General features: G+C 49.5%; 2 protein-coding genes across 4 annotated transcripts in view; both read right to left on the reverse strand.

The window, feature by feature from the left end:
- Positions 1–2,600: 2,600 nt before the first annotated feature.
- Positions 2,601–3,722, reverse strand: BRK1 (BRICK1 subunit of SCAR/WAVE actin nucleating complex). The gene is made up of 3 exons (XM_014607950.3): positions 3,570–3,722; positions 3,404–3,486; positions 2,601–3,298 (listed from the first exon to the last, which is right to left on the reverse strand). Exons 1-3 carry the CDS (start codon positions 3,685–3,687, stop codon positions 3,272–3,274), a joined length of 228 nt encoding a protein of 75 aa, XP_014463436.1. The 5' UTR covers positions 3,688–3,722; the 3' UTR covers positions 2,601–3,271.
- A 1,345-nt stretch (positions 3,723–5,067) lies between these two features.
- Positions 5,068–18,622, reverse strand: part of FANCD2 (FA complementation group D2) — a 208,938-nt gene continuing 195,383 nt past the window's right edge. For all 3 annotated transcript variants that reach the window (XM_059716123.1, XM_059716124.1, XM_059716125.1), the window contains 3 exons: positions 10,605–10,751; positions 6,854–6,937; positions 5,068–5,527 (listed from right to left, as the gene is read on the reverse strand). In XM_059716123.1, the coding sequence (XP_059572106.1) occupies positions 5,447–5,527; positions 6,854–6,937; positions 10,605–10,751 (312 nt within the window). In that variant the 3' untranslated portion in view covers positions 5,068–5,446. The remainder of the gene's footprint in view (positions 5,528–6,853; positions 6,938–10,604; positions 10,752–18,622) is intronic.

The following is an 18,622-nucleotide window of genomic DNA, read 5'->3' on the forward strand; positions in this document are numbered from 1 at the left end:
GGTATAAAAGGGGAGCAAAACAGCTAACAGTGCACCTGCTTCAAGAATGAAAGATCCTTCTGACAAGGACTGCTGCTGCACCCAGCTCATCTTCGGGTTATCATACCTCGAGAAGCTGTCAAGAAACAGACCACGTCTTTTGCCTGTGGGGATGAGATACTATCACTTTTACAGCTAAATACTGGACTTTGCTTTGCTTTAGGGTCATTTAACAGTGAATACTTGTAGTAAATAAAGCCTTTCAGTCTTATCAAACAAGTTGTGTCAATTTTTAACACTAGTTCTGAATCCCATCTTGTGACATAGCAAAGGGCTGCTGTTTATATGCAGCAGCCATATTTAAGAATGTAGTGTGAAGCAGTTTTTTTCCTAAGATTTTTGGAACTCCCGTCATTGCTTTTACCTATAGCACATGATAGGAGGATTTTGGTGTTTCAGATATTGTGCCTTGATTTGTGTGAGAGTTTGAATTGGCAATTTTAGGATATCCTCAGGTAAGTGATGGCACCCCTCTGCAGATGATTAGACCTAAGGGCCCAAGAGACTCTTTCCTGTCTTACATTCTTAAGTTTCACTGTGCTGTCAGCAGAGAACCTGACAGCATGACTCTGGGTGGTAAATGTCCCTGTCAACAGGATCAGGTCAACACTGTGGTGTCAACTATTTCATCACCGACTGTTTTAGTAGAGGGATAAATATGTGAGTGACGTCCACAGGTTTGGGAGTTGGGGAAGGAAAAAGCAAAAGAAAACTGGATGTACCGCCACATTTTTGCTCATATAAGATGCCCTGGAATATGATACACATCTTGTTTATGGAAGGCAGCATGAAAGAAGAAAGATCTTACCTTGTAGTACCATAAATAACTGAGCAGCAGCAGCTATGGAACTGAGCTTGCTGCTAGTCCCATGCACTGGATGGGGTGCACAGACCCACCCTACACATTAGGTTCAGGGCTGCAGACCAACCTGCTCCAGCATGCAGGGATATGTCATCCATCTGGGGTTTGGAAATTTGTCACCAGCAGAGCAGTGGCATTAATTGCCACAGCTTCTAGAGCCACAGCAATGAATACTGCCACCATTTCAATGCCCCAAATTTAAAGACCGACGGGGATCAGAATTTCTTGCAGATAACGCACACCCCAGCCTCCACCAGCTGGTTTTAGGAAAAGACTGCCTGGGACAAATTGTTTTAATGTGAGAAAATCAGGGCTGTGTAGCTCAGTCAGTTGGAGTGGTGTCAATAACACCAAGGCTTCAGGTTTGCTCCCTGGTTAATTAGATTGGGGGTGGGTTGGGCAAAACACAGCTCACCAACTGATTGGATCCAGCCCACTGGCAGGCACCCACCAATTAATTGTCTTTGGTCCCACTCATGGCTGCCCCTGCCACAATCTGCATGGGGCCCCGTCTTGAGGGTGCCAGGCCCTCCAGCAGACAGCTTCTGAGCAGGGCTGCAGCTGCCCAGGGAACTGCTGGGCTCCCCTAGCCTCCAGCAACTCCTCTTGTCCCTGCTGCAGTGCTGCCAGCAGCAGGTGGGGAGGGGAAATTGTAGCACTGAGTGGGGTGGGGTGGGCTCTGCCTGCAGCTTGCTTTGGTTCTGCTCGTGCCAGGAGGGGGAGCATGTGGATGGAGGGGGTGGGAGTGTGAAGTTGCTCAGCGGTTCACAAAGCCCCAGTAGACAGGCACAGGACAGGCAGGAGGTTGGGAGCAGGAGCGAGAGCTTAGTGCTGAGCAGGCACATGAGATACAAGCAACAGAAGCAGAAGCCAGTGCCGGCTCAGTTGCAGCCCTGCTGGGCAGCTGTAGGACAGAGGCTAAGAGAGCCCGTGGTGCCAGGCTTGTCAGCTCCCTGCCCCCACCCCAGATAGGGGCTTCAGTGCGCTGCAAGCCAGGCAGGCAGTGCCTATCTCCTTTCCCCTCCCCGCAGAGGGGCTGGGCTGAGCCATATCACAAAAAGCAGGCAGGGGGAAGCCCCCCGCAACCCATGCACACCACAGACATGCACCCACACCCCCTCACACCCCACCATACACCCACACCCTGACCCCCACCATATCCACAAACATGTAACACCTCAACCATACTTACTACACATCCCACACACCCCTCCACACACCCCTGCACCCCACCATACCCACACATGCACCCACCCCACCTCCCACCATACCCACATGCACCCAGCAGTCCCACACACATCCCATACCTATACCCCCCCCCACAGCATACCCCCCACACACTCCCCCACATAGTATACAAGCAACCCCACCTCCCCCCCACCCAAAAGGAGTACTTCCTGGGCAAGGGGAGAGATTTCCACTGGTGAAGGTCAAGGGTTAGGGGCAGGACTTCTGGTCACAAGAGGGTGACCGGGGGTGGGGCACATGCCAAGGGGCAGGGCTACCCTCGCAGCCCTCCACACCTCACCAAAACATGTTAAGCGGCCCTCCAGCAGAAATAATTGCCCATCCCTGGATCAGATGATCTCTGGAGATCCCGTCCAGCCTTACTTCTCTAACCTTTATGACCCTTATTGACACTTTGTAGCCATGCTCTAACAGCCAACAATGCACTGCAGCTATAAAAGCAGCTCCGACCCACAAAGCAGAAGTGATTTATTATTGAAACACAAATGGAAGAAACATCCCATGTTACACTGAAGAATACAAAATACTTAGAAAACTCTGAAATCCACCCTGTCCAGAAAGTTTAAATTGGCACATCACCTACCGCTTCCTATGATCCCTCTCCCTCCCTTGCTGAGCACACATGCATATTGCACATCTACTGCTCTGGCTTGCAGACCTGGAAGGATAGGTGCTTATGCAAATTGCCCCAACAAGTCTTAGCTGCAGAGGATTTACAAGGGGAACTGAAACTGCCAGTGGAGGGGCTCATGAAGAGCCACATCTGCTCAGCCCCTAAGAGAAATTTGGTTCTCAAAAACTGATGTTTGGCAAGACAGAATCTGGAACCGCCGAGTGGGAGACTTCTAAGTGCACAGCTAGGTAAAGGGCAGTGAAGGGACTCAGGGCCATCAAGCAGCTGCACTCACATGCTCATTTTCTATTTGCCAATTTCAAGAGGTCCAGCCTGGAGACAGGCGCTCCAGGCAGGGACGCTGCATCTTGTGGAGCAGAAATAAGCACAATCCTGTCAACAGTAAGAAGTAATGAAGGAATGAGATGCCAGACAGTCAGTCCTGGACAGAGCTGCGGCCTCCTCCAGCTCGGCTCGGCTCGGCTCGGCTCGCTGCCAGCCTCTCGCGGCTATGTCAGAGTTTCACCCTTTGTCACCTGACGAGAGAGGACAGGCGGGTCAGCGCGGCCCTCCCGCCCGGCGGCGCAAGCCAACAGGTCTCCAGCTCTGCGTGTCGCCGGAGGCCGCCCCGCCCTACTCACCCGGGCCTCGATGTACTCGATCCTCCGCTCCAGCGCCGTCAGCTTCTCATTCAGCGTGGCCAGGCGGGAGCGGCACGACATGTCTGCGGACAGGAAGCAGCGATCAGAGCCGCCCGCCCCGCCCCGGCCCGGCCCGCCCGCCCCGCCCCGCCGGCCCCGCCCTGACCGAAGGAGTTGAGGAAGTCCGCGATCTTCTTGATGGAGCTGGTGATCACCTCGATGTACTCGCGGTTCGCCCAGTCCTGGTGAATCTCCCGCTGCACTGGGTCCTCCTGCACCGACATGGCCGCACCGACACCTCACTGCGCCTGCGCGCCGCCACTGCCGACTCGGCGCCTGCGCCTGCGCACCGCCCCGCCCCGTGGTCCCGCCGTCAGGAGCCGGGCGGTGCCGGCTGCGCCCGGCCGCTGCGCTGGAGGGAGGGAGCGGGGAGAGGCCGCGGGGAGCCGGGGTCGCGGCTCAGCGGGCACCACGCGGGTCCCAGCGGGGGAGCGGGGAGACGCCCTCCTCCAGCCCGGGTTGCGGCAAAGCGAAACAGCAGCTTCGGCCAGCGAGCGGCTACCGGCACCAGCCGCTTCTTTCTCCGCCCTCCCCCACTCAGCGCCGGGCAGCGGCCCTGCCGCCCCCTTAGCCGGCTCCGGCGGGTCCAAGTGTGGCCCCCGGTGACCTGCCCCGAGTGGCGCTGGCTCGCCCCGGTGCTCCGTGCTCCCATCAGCGCTGGATTTGTTTGCCATCGGGTTGCCCACTGTCTTCCCTGTGAAATCTTTCACAGCCACCTCTCCTCCTAAGTAACCGTGTCTGCAAATGCTGCTTTATCATCACTCCGTTTTCATTCGGGAACCAGCATCAAGCCTTATAGCTTCCTTCTGCCATGCCGACACTTCAAGCTGGTTGCGTCTCCTAGCTGATTTGTGACCCCTGGCAATAATTTGCCTCTCACCCTTGTCACTATTTAGCATCTTCAGTAGTCTCTTCTGTGGGCTCTTCTGAGAAGTTTTTTTGGAATTGTCACTATGCAACATCAGCTGGTTTCCTTTTCAGTTCTGCTGTACTGACAGTCTGAGAATTCAAAGCAGTTTCTGAATCCATTTTCCTTTACAGACTCTTTATGTATTGTGCTCTACCAGGTATTGTGTTCAGTGTTAATTGTAATCTCAGACACCTCCTCCATCTATCTGTATAGATATGGCGTCCATTGCTGTAGTAGGTCTGTGCCCTAGTGTCTTTAATGCACTTACTTTGCATACCATTGTGAGACTAGCAGTGTCCAAACCCTGCTTTGTAGAGGCAAAAGGAGACTTGCACGTGGGTCTTATCTAACGCATGGGATAGAACCTATTCTGCTGCAGACTAGCATTCTCCCAAGAAACCATCTTCCCCAGTGGGTGGCAAAAAGGCTCATATAGCTTGAGCAAGCAGCCACCATTTTCTCTCTATCAAAATCTTGATCTTTTACTTCATTTTCACAGATTAAAAAAAATAGGTTGGGGTAATTTCAGAGCATCTGGTAGGTAGCAAATTGATGCCTCTGCCAGCTAAATTCTGGGAAATGACATTTACCTAAGAGCTGGCAGACTCCACTGAGCCATAGGGCTGCTAATGGCAAGCTCTACTGCCAAGGTGAACTTCATGCTGTAGTCATCTATTCACTGATATCACATGGCCAAAGGCAGGAATTTCAATTTTATTCAATAAATTGACAAACAAGGTAATTTTTTTGCAGAAAAACTAATTTGAAAGGTAAAGAAGAACTTATGGGAAACAATTGGGGAAATCTGGAGGCAAGAACAACAGAAATGTACATATAGGCTAGACATTCATAGTGCCTAGGTATAAAACTCAGATAAAAAGCAACATCAAGGCACCTAAACTTCATTCTATGCAAACTTGGCTGGAAGCTGTCTTGACTTTATTGCTGCAGAATGTACCCAGGCCATTATGAGAATGCAGCCTCTAAACCATGGAGTCTATCAGCTGTGGCAGGTGCAGACTCGAATGGGGAATACTGAGCATCTATTCCCTGGTAAACACATGGGGATGCTGTTAGTTTTGGGAGGTCCCTTCATCATCCTCACTGCTGTCATCATGTTCAGTTTCACTCTCGCTCCCTGAAACATCTTTCTCCTGGAAAAGGCAAGAAATATTTAGAGAAAGAGCTGGGTGTGACCTTGGGAAGTATAGATAGATCAAATAAAAGTCCTAGATGATTACTAAAATATCATCTAGAAATGTAAATATTCATACAAAACAGAACTCAAATGTCTGCTCCTATGGTGTCATAATCATGCATGGTTCATACTTGATCCATTGTTGTGCATCATTTGTTCCATCAACAAGTAAGTATAACCCTGAAGGAGCACTGGAAGATCCCTTGCATTTTCACTCAAGTGGCACACCTTGCACTAACCCAAATCAGTCTCTAACTCACTAGCTTTTTTCAGTATTTTCAAGCGGTTTGGGCAGTACTATGAAGGGTCTACGATAGCTGCAAGGCATACAAGCTGGCTACTGACCCAGAGTGGAGGAAATGGATGTGGCACGGAGTGTGTAGGGAATCAGTCATAAAGGTGTGTGACTCAAAGGGACATATAGAAGATTCTTGCTGTTTCCAACCACGGAGGAGTAGGCATTGCAGTGCTGACTGGGACAGAAGATGCTCTAAGGGAACCCTGTTGAGAACCTCTGCTGGCTGCTGGAAAGATAATGTGCTAGAGAGAACAGATCATGCAGAGGAATAGGTGTTGGTAAGGCTCAAGGTGCAGGTGCCTTGCCCGGTGGTACTCAGGCCATGTACTGGAAAGGATTGCTTGAAAATACTGCTGGAGAAAAGGAGGTGAAAGGAGGTGGCTTCCAGGACTGGGAGAAGGGTAGAGAACTTGTCCCAAGCACCAGGACTCCCAGGTCAGATATGGGGAAGGTACATAAGAAACTAGTGGAGGGGTGATGCAGCACAAGCTGCTAGAGCCAGTGTGGGAATGGGTTTCCCCAAAAGTGAGATGTAGGCAGTAATCATGACCTGGGTGACAGATAGGAGTGGTTCAATCTTTTGGCATCTTCATCTCTAACTTACACATTTCCTAGAGGATATGCCCTGATACTTTCTTTGTTCTGGCTCTCAAGACCCATTCCAAATAGGCAGAGAGCTTCTGCCTTTAATAGGCAAGCTATAGCTAGAGTCTCTTCATCTCCTATTTACCAGGAAAATGACTGGGCAAATGACGTAGTGTCTGAGTTTCAGTTCCCCTGGACTTTCATTAGCTTGGCCCCAGTCACTTGTGCATCCTCTGCAGGATGCATCTACCTGACTCTACCCTTCCTATCCTGCTCATGACACAGGACAAGGCCCATTCTGTCTGAAGTGCTCAAATTATTAACAGATCTCAGGGATTTGCTGATATGAGTAATGTTCAGGGACCCATGAAAACAATAGGCACTTGTCTCTAGAAATACCTTGACAGGATCTTCTTTGGGTTGCTGGTTGTCTACACCCTCTTGGTCACTCACTTCAGAAGACTGAGACAGGATCTCTTCTCCCTGAATTAAATGCAACATCTACTTTTTATCTGGTTGGTTTTTTTTGTGGATCAGTCATGACACTCTCCTACTGAAATGAGTATTGCTGTGCAGCAATTTTTGTGCAGGAATTAGCTTCCCTTTCATTTCTCTTCCAGGGCATGGAAAAAAAATGGCCAAGGTTAGCCTCTTTAATATTAATGTGAACTGTTGGTGCTTAGGGGCCGCCAATAGGTTACCATCTTTCCTCTTCTTTGTAGGCCAAAGTCCCTGTCTTCAACAAGACACAAGCAAGGAAAGAACTGGTCAGGCCCCTAGCTACCCAACATTATCAAACTAGAAACTGACTAATAGCTGTGTCTCTAGGTGACATCTCTTGCAGAGATGGCCATTTATAATGAGAGACATCATTAAATGTGATCATAGTATTACATATTATGCAGAAGAATGGCATACACATGAGTCAGAATGAAGACTGTATGAGAAAAGCAACTGTTGGCATTTTCTGACTTTCCCGATCATGGAACCTGAACAGTCTTACCATTTTTCCAAAATAATCCAATGTATTTTACAAGTTTTTCAATTTTGTCTCAGGATGTGACCAGATGTACATGTGAACTGCTTCAATTTTTGTTTTCATTTGAAGTGCTTCTAAATGTGGAGTGCATGACTATTATACAGACATACAGCTCCCTCCCAGCTAAAGTGCCTAAAAATGTGCCAGAACTGATGGTATTGCACTGCTCAATAGCTAGGAGTGGCTAGCAAGTAAGAATCTCTTTCAACCATGATCTGCAGGAGGCACGGGGTGGGGGGTGGGGCGGGGGGAAGGGGCAAGTTAATTAGCGAGCCATACTAATTAAATGTGCCCAAGTGTCATGTGTATCAGCATCCCCCACACTGAAAAATGGTGCTGGGGCACTTTGAACTAAAGCTCATTGAATGAGCTTTAGTTCAAAGCACCCCACCGCCATTTTTCAGCGTGGGGATGCTGATATATACATGACACTAGTCTGCTGAAGTGCGTTTATTTCTGTGCTCTTGACACAGTGGATTTGCAGCATGTGGGAGCCAGCTCCCTGTACGTCTATAGGAGCCCCAGGATTCCCTAAAGACTTAGAAGGAACAGCTGAATGGCAATGTCAGAATCTTACACAACCAATGACAGAACCTCCAAAGTTCTGTGCTGGGCTTCCTGTGACTGCAGGGCTGGTTAGTTTCATATGCACTGCATTCCCAGTAACAGTAAAGAATGAACCCCTACTATCTCCTCACTCCACAATCTCTCATGGAGGAGCACTACAGAGTACTGGGTGTGCTCTCCAGCACATGGCAGCATTCACCTACCTTGTTGTGTTCAAACACTTCTGCCAGAGGCAAATCACCAAAATGAGGGTGCCAATAGAGAAGCAAGTGGTAACTAACATCAGGAAGCTGGCAACCCTCACAAGCCTCTGGTTTGTCACCAACCAGTTTGGTGTAAGCAAATCCATGGCTGGATTGATGATCCATGTGGTGGGCCATGCCATCCGGAAAGTGCTGGTGTCATAGTTCCTCTGCCTATCCAATCTACAGGATTTGTCCATATGGAGTTTCCAAATTATATCAGGGTCAGTGATGACACTAACATTCCTATCCTGTGTGTAGTGAACCATGGCTTGCAGCACACTAACCACAAAGGCTACTTCATGCTATATGGTGTTACAGACAACTGGGGCCCATTGATGCACCTGCCCACTGGGTAGTCACACAAGGGCCATGATGCCAGTCTTTTAAGAACTTCAGATTGGTACCCCTGATATGAGAAGCTTTGGCCTATACTGTTCCAAGAATACAGCTGGAAGGGGTGATTATCTTCTACTGTGTGGAGACCTGGCCTACCTGCTCTTTTCAGGGCCTATGAAGCCCTACACCAGAAACCTGGATGCCAGGGAAGAGTTATTCAATTACTGGCTGAACAGCTACTGGATAACTGTGGAGGGCATCTTTAGGTTCCTCAAGGTAAGGAGGAAAAAATGGGGGTGGCCTAGATGCTAGCAAGTAGTCCCTGCCACAGATGGTAACTTTCAGCCTGTATGGTCCAAAATGTCCACAATGCCAGGGGTGAGACCTTCACAGATGTCTCAAGAATTAAGGGCCCATAGGCAGGCAAGCTAGTACCAGGCCCTAGAGATCAAATCTCTTGAACACCACAACCCTGGACAATGAGAGGATGAACACAAAGTATTTAGGTGAGCTATGTGGACAAATTGGAGAGTCCAGTGGAGGGCAATGAAAATAGGGGGCTGGGGCACATGACTTCTGGGGAGAGGCTGAGGAAACTGGCCATATTTAGTCTGGAGAAAAGAAAACTCAGAGGGGATTTAATAGCAGCCTTCAACTACCTTAATGCTGGTTCCAAAGGGGATGGAGCTAAACTGTTCTCAGTGGTGGCAGATAACAGAACAAGGAGCAATGGTCTCAAGTTGCAGCAAGGGGAGTTTAGGTTAGATATTAGGAAAAACTCTCTCACTAGGAGGGTCATAAAGCACTGGAACACATTACTCAGAGAGGTTGTGTACTCTCCATCCTTTGAGGTTTTTTAACTCAGCTAGACAAAACGTTGGCTGGGATGATCTCTTTAGGGATTATCCCGCTTTGAGCAGACTAGATGACTTCCTGAGGTCCTTTCCAACCCTAATTTTCTATGATTTTATGATTGTGTGTGGATGGTCACAAGCAGGGCAGGGTCTGTGACTCCAGTACATCTCCTGCTTGGCAGTAATGTTAGGAAGAGGGACTCACCAGGATCCTCCTGTCCTTCCTGGGGCCACTCCTCAGCCAAGATTTGGGCTACAGGCTCTTGATGGTCCTGCTCTTTGTCACTGGCTCTGGGTCTACCCCAGAGTTGGAGATTAAGTGCAACTCAATAGAGTTAATACTTGTACGGATCCATGAGAGTTCCTTGTGGTAAGCACACACAACCCAATTAACATGCGACCTTTGTTTTAGCTCAGAACTAATACCAGTTCTGGTTTTGTCCACAACAGATCTCTGCTGTGACCCACTCATACACACCCTGGTTTTAGTGGTTTTTCCCGAGAGTACTGTTCCATGCTTCACTTTTTGTGGAGGGAAAGGAGGGCCAGGATCTCTGCTTGTCTCTAGCTAGTGAAGCATTTAACAGATGCAGACATTTTTTGGTGCAGGTCATCAGTATGGTGCGAAAATAAGTACTCAAAAATGTTTGGACAGCACTTAAATTTCTGGGGTGGTGCTCCATAAAATGGTGGCTACAGTGCACATTGGCCCCTAGCATTTAAAACCTGAGGTCACAAGTGAGACAGAATCTGAGACTCCAGGGCAGCAGAACTGGGACCGAGTCACAGGAAGTCAGCCTGCAGAGCCAGGGAATGATAGGAAGCAAAATGGGATGCCAGTGGGCTGACCAACAACCTATGTAAGATTAGAACAAATACAACTTAAAGCACTTCAGAACGAATGCGTTTCATATGAGGTCATTTTCATATGGTTCAGACTGATTTGTAGTATGGTACCATGCATCATTTGTCCTTTCATTTTCTATAGGCTTTTAAGGTACTTACTTGATTGCTACAAATGCTGTCTGTCCATGCCCTCAATGTGAAATATGATTAGAACATATCTAAAGCAAAACAAAGCACTACTCTGCTGGACTGATAATCCTCACCTGCAGGTCTCTGTTTTTGAGGATGCCCACCCAGAATGCTTCCTGGCAGTGGTTAAAGGCCAGCATTGCTTTCACTCGGTATACAAACTGCTCCAGTGTTTTCTTCAACAAAGGCACGTGATTGGTCAGTCCTACATCTTGGTGAATCTAAATTTAAAACAAATGCACACACAATCAAGTTACGTAAGTTAAATCTTACTAGTTAAAATCTAGGAAGTAGGAGCTTTTGGTGTAAAAAAAGCCAAGATGTATATGTAAGCATTGTAGTTATTCTCACGACAATTTGAACAGTTTATCCAAAGTTGTATTGGTCAGCAATCTTACACTAACAGGAATGGAAGCACCACAGGGCATGTCCAGATGAGGCCGCATATGTGCCTCTTGCCACATCTCAAAGCAGTTTGAGACATGACAAGAGGCACGCTAGGAGCAAAAAAATGTTCCCCGCACTGCGTATTTGCAGCACAGGTTTAAAATTTGATAGCTGAATATCCAGGTATCAATCCCCCGCCCCCCTCACGAAAAAAGCAGGGCAGGGCACGGTCCAGGACCATGCCTGGATAACTGGAAGCTCGGGTCCTCCACAGAGATGCTCTGGTAGCCGGCCAGAATGTCTCTATACCTGCCCCTTGCCCAATGCTGCAGCATGCTGCCTGCCCATGCAGAGCAAACAGTGATGCAGGCTGCAGCGACCTGGACCTGGGCTCCATTCCAGGTAAGTAGAGGATGCAGGGGGCTGTGAGGCACCATGGCGGGGGGCAGCTCAGGAGGAGTGGGTCCCCTGCCTGCATGCCTCTCACAGGGCCCACATGCATTCCCTGCACAGCTCACTGGCAGCAGCAGTGGCCATCAGGGTACTCAGGGCCTCCTGGCACAGCCCCCCTGTGAGGCAGTGGTGGCAACGTGGCTCTGCCCTGGCTGCCTGGCACCCGGTACTGCCTGTGCCATATCACATGGGCCCTGCCCAGCTCAGTGCAGTGCCGTGTGCTTTCGGGCAGCTCTGGGCCACTTGGGCTGTCACCCAGGGCCCTGTGCCACTTGTGGAGACTGCCTGTCATACCAGGCCAGGTCCTACATGCACAAAAGCAGCCTGGCCTGATGGTACGTGGAGCCTGTGCACTCAGGACCCGGCCCGGCATGACAAGCAGTCCCTGCGAGCAGTATGGGGCCCTGGGTGACAGCCCGAGAAGCCCAGAGCTGCCCAAAAGCACATGATGCCGCACTGAGCTGGGTGGGGCCTAAGTGATATGGCACACGCAGCATCGGGTGCGAGGCAGCTGTGGCCAAGCCGTGTTACCTCCCACTACCCTGCACTGCATGGGGGGGCTGTGCCAGGAGGCGCTGAGCACCCTGATGGCTGCTGCTGCTGCCGCCGGTGAGCTGTGGGCCATGAAGGCCATGTGGGGGAGCTGGTGCTCTGCAGCGGGAGGACAATCCATGTGCTATGCGGGGAAGCTGTGCCCTGTTGGGGGGCAGGGGACCCATCCCTCCTAATCAGCCTCCCCATACAGTTCCCCCCCACACACAGTCCCCCACACCTATCCACACACCCTATACCCCCCACATCTCCCCACACCTCCCTCCTGCAAACTCCAAATCCTGCCCCCCATCACGCACCCATCGTGCCCAGCTTCCTGACAGGATGAGACCTGCTGGCAGGAGCTGTGGCTGCAGGGGCAGCTGTCCTCATATCCTAGTTAGTGAAGGGGTCAGGGGAGCTCTAACTGTTCTATGATAAGAAAACCAAAAGCAAGCAGCAAAACATATAGATATTTAGAATTAATTTTATTATGATGATAGAGACACTGGTAGGCTTCCAAACTGCTTTAACATTGTAACTATATCAATAAAATATTGCCCAACTGATTCATTCTCTCCCTCTCTCTCCTGGTCTTTTTGTTTTAATTGTGGAAGAACATGGATTTTGGGGTATTTTAAAGAGTGAATTTGGGATTTTTTTTATCAGAGATTCTGAAGCTTTTAAATAGGGAACACCAGGATTCCTGCTAGTGAGGGAAGTGGCAGGACCCAGACACAGACGCCTGCTCAGAGCTGGCACTCGGGACCCAGCTGGAGGTGGCTGACCTTTGGGCCATTTGGGGCCAGGAGAACATATTTTGACTGTTCAAAGCAGGCCACCACACTGAGAACATCTGAGCAATAGCTGCCCAGATGGCAGGGCAACGGCACACAAAGGCCATCTGTACAGCCACAGATTATTGGCAGCTGGCCCAGAGGTAAGATACCTCTGCTGCAGCTGTGCAGTCCCCATCTTGGTCTGGCAGATGCACAGTCTTGGGGCCACATGCTGTTGCAGGTAGCAGCAGGTCATAGCCAGGTAGCAGCCCCCACTGCCAGACTGCTGTAGTGGGTAAAGAGTGCAGGGGGCACTCTTGGTTAGGGCTGCTTCAGCAGTCCAGCTGGCACAAGGGGCTAGTATCCCCAGGTACCAATTGGCCTGGCCCCAGAAGCTCCTGAGAGCAAGCAGCCCTGAGCTAGGTACCAGGGAAGGTTTTTATATAGCTGGGACCAACACAGGTGCCAGCCCCAGGCTCTAGCTCCCCCTGGCTGCAGATCCAGGAGAAGCTGGGCAGGGTTATTTTGCCCCAAGTGGCACAACTTGCTCCACACCAAAGTGCATGTCTGGGCATGTGCACTGAGGCAAAAATCTCCAGCTCAAATTTGTACCGCTCCTATTTGAGCTGCTGCAAGCACACGTGCCTGCATGTGTGGATGCACCCACAGAGGCTGAATAGCTGGAAGGTTTGAGGATAATTTTGCCATATCAAGCTCACTTTCTCCTAAGTCCGATTACTATAAACATATTTAAACCATTTTTTAGCTTGTTGTTGTCAAAGGGAGGCAAAACTACTCATCTGTGAATTCCCAAAATCAGCACCCAGGGAGAAAGTGGGCAGGTGAGCCTAAACTTTGGTTCTGAACCACCAGAAGGGGTCTGGTAACTCCCAACCACAAAGAGGAATGCATCCTGTTTACCATATTTACTCAAATGGAAGACAACCTTGATTATAAGATGACCTCCCAATAATTAGATTCTATATATAGAAAATGTATCTTTGTTACAGTTTTCCAGGTATCGAATCTAATTATTGGAGGTTTGCCTTGAATTTGCCCCCTTCCCACTACTACAGAAGGGAAAATAAATCTGAGGGGTCAGGTAGCCCCTTTACCTTCTGATGACCTCCCGCTTTTTCCCCCTGGCAGCCCAGTCCAGCCCAGCCCCTTCCTCCTCTCCTTACAATCAGACCCTGTTCTTCCTGAACATATAGAATTGAGGAGCAAATTTGAAAACACTGACCTTGATATTAAACACAGTTGTACCAATATGCATATATTGCTCATGCACTAGTTAATCCAGAACTGATACATATTATCTTGTTTTGAAACTGCTGCAAGGTTTAGCACAGGTGTTTCATAACCACACTTTTGAGAAGCACTTTAACACCTACTTATATCTAGTATAGACAATGCATGATATTAGTCCAAAGCCAAAAGCCTCATGATTTACCACAGAGATCACTGCTGGGCTGGGTTGGCCCTCCCCTCCCCGCAAATCAACAGCATTTTAAGCTATGGTGAGCTAAGACATTGCATACAGTTCACCCAGAATTCCTCTGTTGCACCCTCTGTGGAGGAATCACCCCGCTAGTCTGACTCTGCTGTGAGCAGGCAGCCCCTCCCCCATGCTTCATTTACCACTGAGCTGTGACCTGTTGGAGACATTCCTGAGGGAGGGGAACCTGCTCCCTTTGTCTCAGTTTGCCCACCACTGCAGGTCATGTGACTATTTCCCTCACCTGGAAAGGTGATGTCATGAGGAAGCACCAGGCAGCAGCCAATGGGGCTGCTTCTGGTGGGAACTTAGCGATGAGGTCACGACAGGTTATTTAAGGGTCCCTTCTTCCTGAAAGGAAGAGAGCCATTTTGGGGAACATAGCATAAGCATACAGCCTCTGGAGCTCTTCTAGGCTTCAGATGAACATGTGAGTAACTTACCTGAAACTTATCTTAAAATACAGGTTACTATAATGTAGAAGCATGACAAAAGGCTGCCTACCTAGTGTTTGTTCTGGGTTATTCCTTGATACTTCTCTATCCTGTACCCTCCCCAAGCCAATAAAGCTCTCCACTATAACAAGTGTGGTGGACTTGCTGGGAAAGGGATTGAGCATGCCTTTTCTAGTCCCTATGCTCACCTGGCTAAGGGAGGCTACTTTCTGTGTTTCAGGCTTAAGGAAGCACCCTAAGTTCTCGCAGTGGGTCAAGGACCCTCAAGGTCTACAAGGCCTGTGTACCCTGGAGGGCACAGAGCCCGGATAATAATCACACCCATGACTGGTGGCAGCAGTTCATAGAATTATAGAAGTAGGGTCGGAAGGGACCTTGCAGATCTTCAAGTCCGACCCCCTGCCTGGGCAGGAGGGAAACTGGGCTCAATTGACCCCAGCCAGGTAGGCATCGAGCTGCTTCTTAAAGACCCCCAGGGTAAGAGCCAGCACCACTTCCCTTGGAAGTTGGTTCCAGATCCTAGCCGCCCTAACTGTGAAGTAGTTCCTACGGATGTCTAATCTAAGCCTACTCTCCAACAACTTGTGGCCGTTATTCCTTGTTATCCCGAGGGGTGCTAGGGCAAACAAGGTCTCCCCCAAACCCTTCTGGTCCCCCCTAGTGAGTTTATAGACGGTCACAAGGTCCCCCCTCAGCCTTCTCTTGTGAAGGCTGAACAGGTTCAGGTCCCGTAGCTTCTCACTGTAGGGTCGGCCCTGCTGTCCCCGGATCACGCGGGTGGCCCTCCTCTGGACCCTCTCAATGTTATCCACATCCCTCTTGAAGTGGGGTGCCCAGAACTGGACACAGTACTCCAGCTGTGGCCTGACCAGTGTCGCGTAGAGGGGGAGGATCACCTCCTTGGCCCTACCTGAGATGCATCTGTGGATGCACGATAGAGTCTGGTTAGCCCTGCTGACCGTGACCTCGCATTGTCAGCCCATGTTCATCTTGGAGTCAGTGATGACTCCAAGATCCCTTTCTGCCTCCGTGCTCTCAAGAAGGGAGTTTCCCATCTTATAAGTGTGCTGCCAGTTCCCACTGCCCAAGTGCAGCACCCTGCACTTGTCCGTATTGAAACACATCCTGTTTTTGTTAGCCCACCCTTGCAACCTATCCAGGTCTTTCTGCAGTCTTTCCCTCCCTACTAGTGTGCCCACTTCACCCCAAATTTTGGTATCATCAGCAAATTTGAACAGGTTGCTTTTCACCCCATCGTCCAAATCGCTGATAAAGAAATTGAACAGTGCGTGCCCAAGGACTGAGCCCTGGGGGACTCCGCTGCCCACTTCCCCCCAGGTTGAATATGACCCGTCCACCACCACCTTCTGAGTACGACCCTTCAGCCAATTAGCAATCCATCTGACCGTGAACCCAGTTACCCCAGGCCAGACGTGACGCACCTCAGGGGAGGCACTTGTAGCTTGGTAGGTGGTTGGGTGCAGTGAGGTGGGCGACTCGGCGCAGGAGCACCCCCTACTGGTCTGCCACACCCTCTCTCAGCCTGGTGCATATGATTAGTGTGGCCCTGCCCTCCACAGTGACCCCACAGCTCAGCATGTGTATATATTCCAGATACCCTCTACAACGGATATATGTGCTATGTTACGTCTCAGCTTTGTGTTCTTGGGCAAACCTGGCACAGGATACAGTCTGTCTGACTCACAAAGAATTTCCCCCTTCCTCCCCTTCTCTACATAAATGAAACTGATTAAGATGTAGTGAGAGACACACGTAAGACCCTCCAGATAAGGGTGACAAGAGTGAAACAACTGCCCTAGGTCTCATTTGCATCTGAGATAGAACCAGATGACCATTCATTTACATGAGAGATGGAGAACAGAAAGCCTGAAGCAGAGACTGCAGTGAATTCTGGGACCAGAGAAGCAGGGGAGCACTGCATGATGGGGAATCTGTGATCCAAATGTTAATCAACCCATGTTCACACACACCCAGCTCAGCATTTATCAGACCAGTTCTAATCTGGATTTACTAAGGACTCCCTCCCCCCCTCCCGACACACACACACACCTCTAAGTTTAAAAGGCATCTCGGGCCGCACATTCCCCGGTCCCACTATGGGAGGCCTATTTAAACTTGATTGACTAAAACTCGGTTGCCGGGTTAGGGAATGCTGAGGCAAGAGACCGAGTCAGAGGGGGTATGGGCAACATTTGAACAACGGTTAAGGGTTCATCACAGCGTCCAGCCCATTGGAGCCCTAATCACAGGTGTTGTCATACTTTTCCCAAGACGACTGGTGGGAGTCCTCTCCACAAAAGGTTATGAGCACCCCAATAATTATCTTAAGTCTGTTAAAAGACTATAGTAAGATCTGGAAAAGTCATGCTAAGCTGAGGCTTGTTCACAACAAGTAAAAATACAAAATCCTGATGCTGCAAGCTATCTATTGTTTCTGAAGAAACCATGAGATATCCCATCAGTATATCTGCTATCCATAGGAATTTCAAGCTGGCTCCCAAGTATTTGGTTACTCCCTAATCTTATGTGTTTCCTGATTATCAATCAGTTTCTTGAGATGTTCCAAACCAGATAACCCCGTCAATAGAAAAGACAATGGTTTACACAATTGAGGATGCTTTGAAGCAGCTGAACTGAGGGTATAAAAATCTGTAAAAAGTGTGGGGTGCTTCAGAAAGAAAAAAAGAAAGAAGAAAACTCCTGTGCTGACACCATCCCCTGTCGTTCTTGGGACGCTGGAAGAACAGATCATCTCCCTTCAAGGACTGTGTTAGGAATTTTACCTGTCAGCTTTGAGACTCGAGTACCTTGGACTGGTGAGATCCCAGCTCTCTCTCTCTCTCAAATTTCTGAACCTGAACTGTATTAGTTAAGCTTGAGCTAAGTTTCCCCAAATACTTAGTGAAACCAGGGTAGTACTGTAATTGTTTGTGTTTTTCTTTTGCATGTCTATTACTACTAGTACCATTATATATTTCATATGCTTAGCAATAAATAACTTTTATAGTCAAACTGGTAGTAATTGGGTATATTTTTCCTTCTCTGCTTCTCTTTCCTTCTGTGCTCTGCAGCAACGCTTCTTTTACCTAAGCTAAAGATCCCTGCGAAGCCCAAAAATACTGTGGGGTCTGCTCATCAAGAGGCCAAAGATTGGGACGTGCCGAGTTTGAAACACATAAGGGGATCAGCTTGTAAAGGCTGACTGACCCAGTTTGACTCAGACGTGCCCTTATGAACTGAATGCTGGCCCATGAGGGTGTCAGCTGGACACCCAGCCGGATTCAGAGGGATTCTGTTTACCTGTGTGCTTGTGTCTGACTGCAGTTTATTGTTGCTCTGATGAACTGATTCTTGGCATATGAGGATGTCAGCCTGTCCATGCTGATCAACCCGGCCAGGTCAGGCGTGCCACGTTAATTTGTGTGTGTTTGTGTGTGTGACTGATTTGGTGACTGGAGGAACCCAGCCCCATTGAAACTGAGTCCTGCAAGATAGCTCCATTGGGGGTGAGGGCTTGCAGAAGGGAGAGATACAGCTCCGTATAGTAACACAAGCAGCACATTGACAGAATTACCAAGAGCCTAGAAACTATCCCTAATAAATGAGCACACCCCAAAGTAATGGGCAAATCTGGTAACAGCTAATTAGGCCCCAAGTCATAACTGGAATCGAGTGTTCTTATCACAAGTCCTGGGATGTTCCAAAAAATGTATGTGCAGATGAGGCACAGAGCAACCTAATTTGGCTTCACCTTGTGGAAGGTGGGGCCACACTAATCATATGGCGAGCCGGGGTTTGGGGCTGTGTGCTGCCCCCCCATCCCTGCCTGGGAATGAGCGGGCGCGGGAGCACAGGGCCAGCATCAGCAGGGCCCAGAGCAAGGCAGCAGGGGTACAGAGCCCCTGCCTGCCAGGACCCTATGGAGCCAGGCCAGCTCCCCACTCTCCCTGCTGGTGCAGCCCAGCTCC

Source organism: Alligator mississippiensis, chromosome 12, assembly GCF_030867095.1.
Source record: "Alligator mississippiensis isolate rAllMis1 chromosome 12, rAllMis1, whole genome shotgun sequence".
NCBI classification, from domain to species: domain Eukaryota; kingdom Metazoa; phylum Chordata; order Crocodylia; family Alligatoridae; genus Alligator; species Alligator mississippiensis.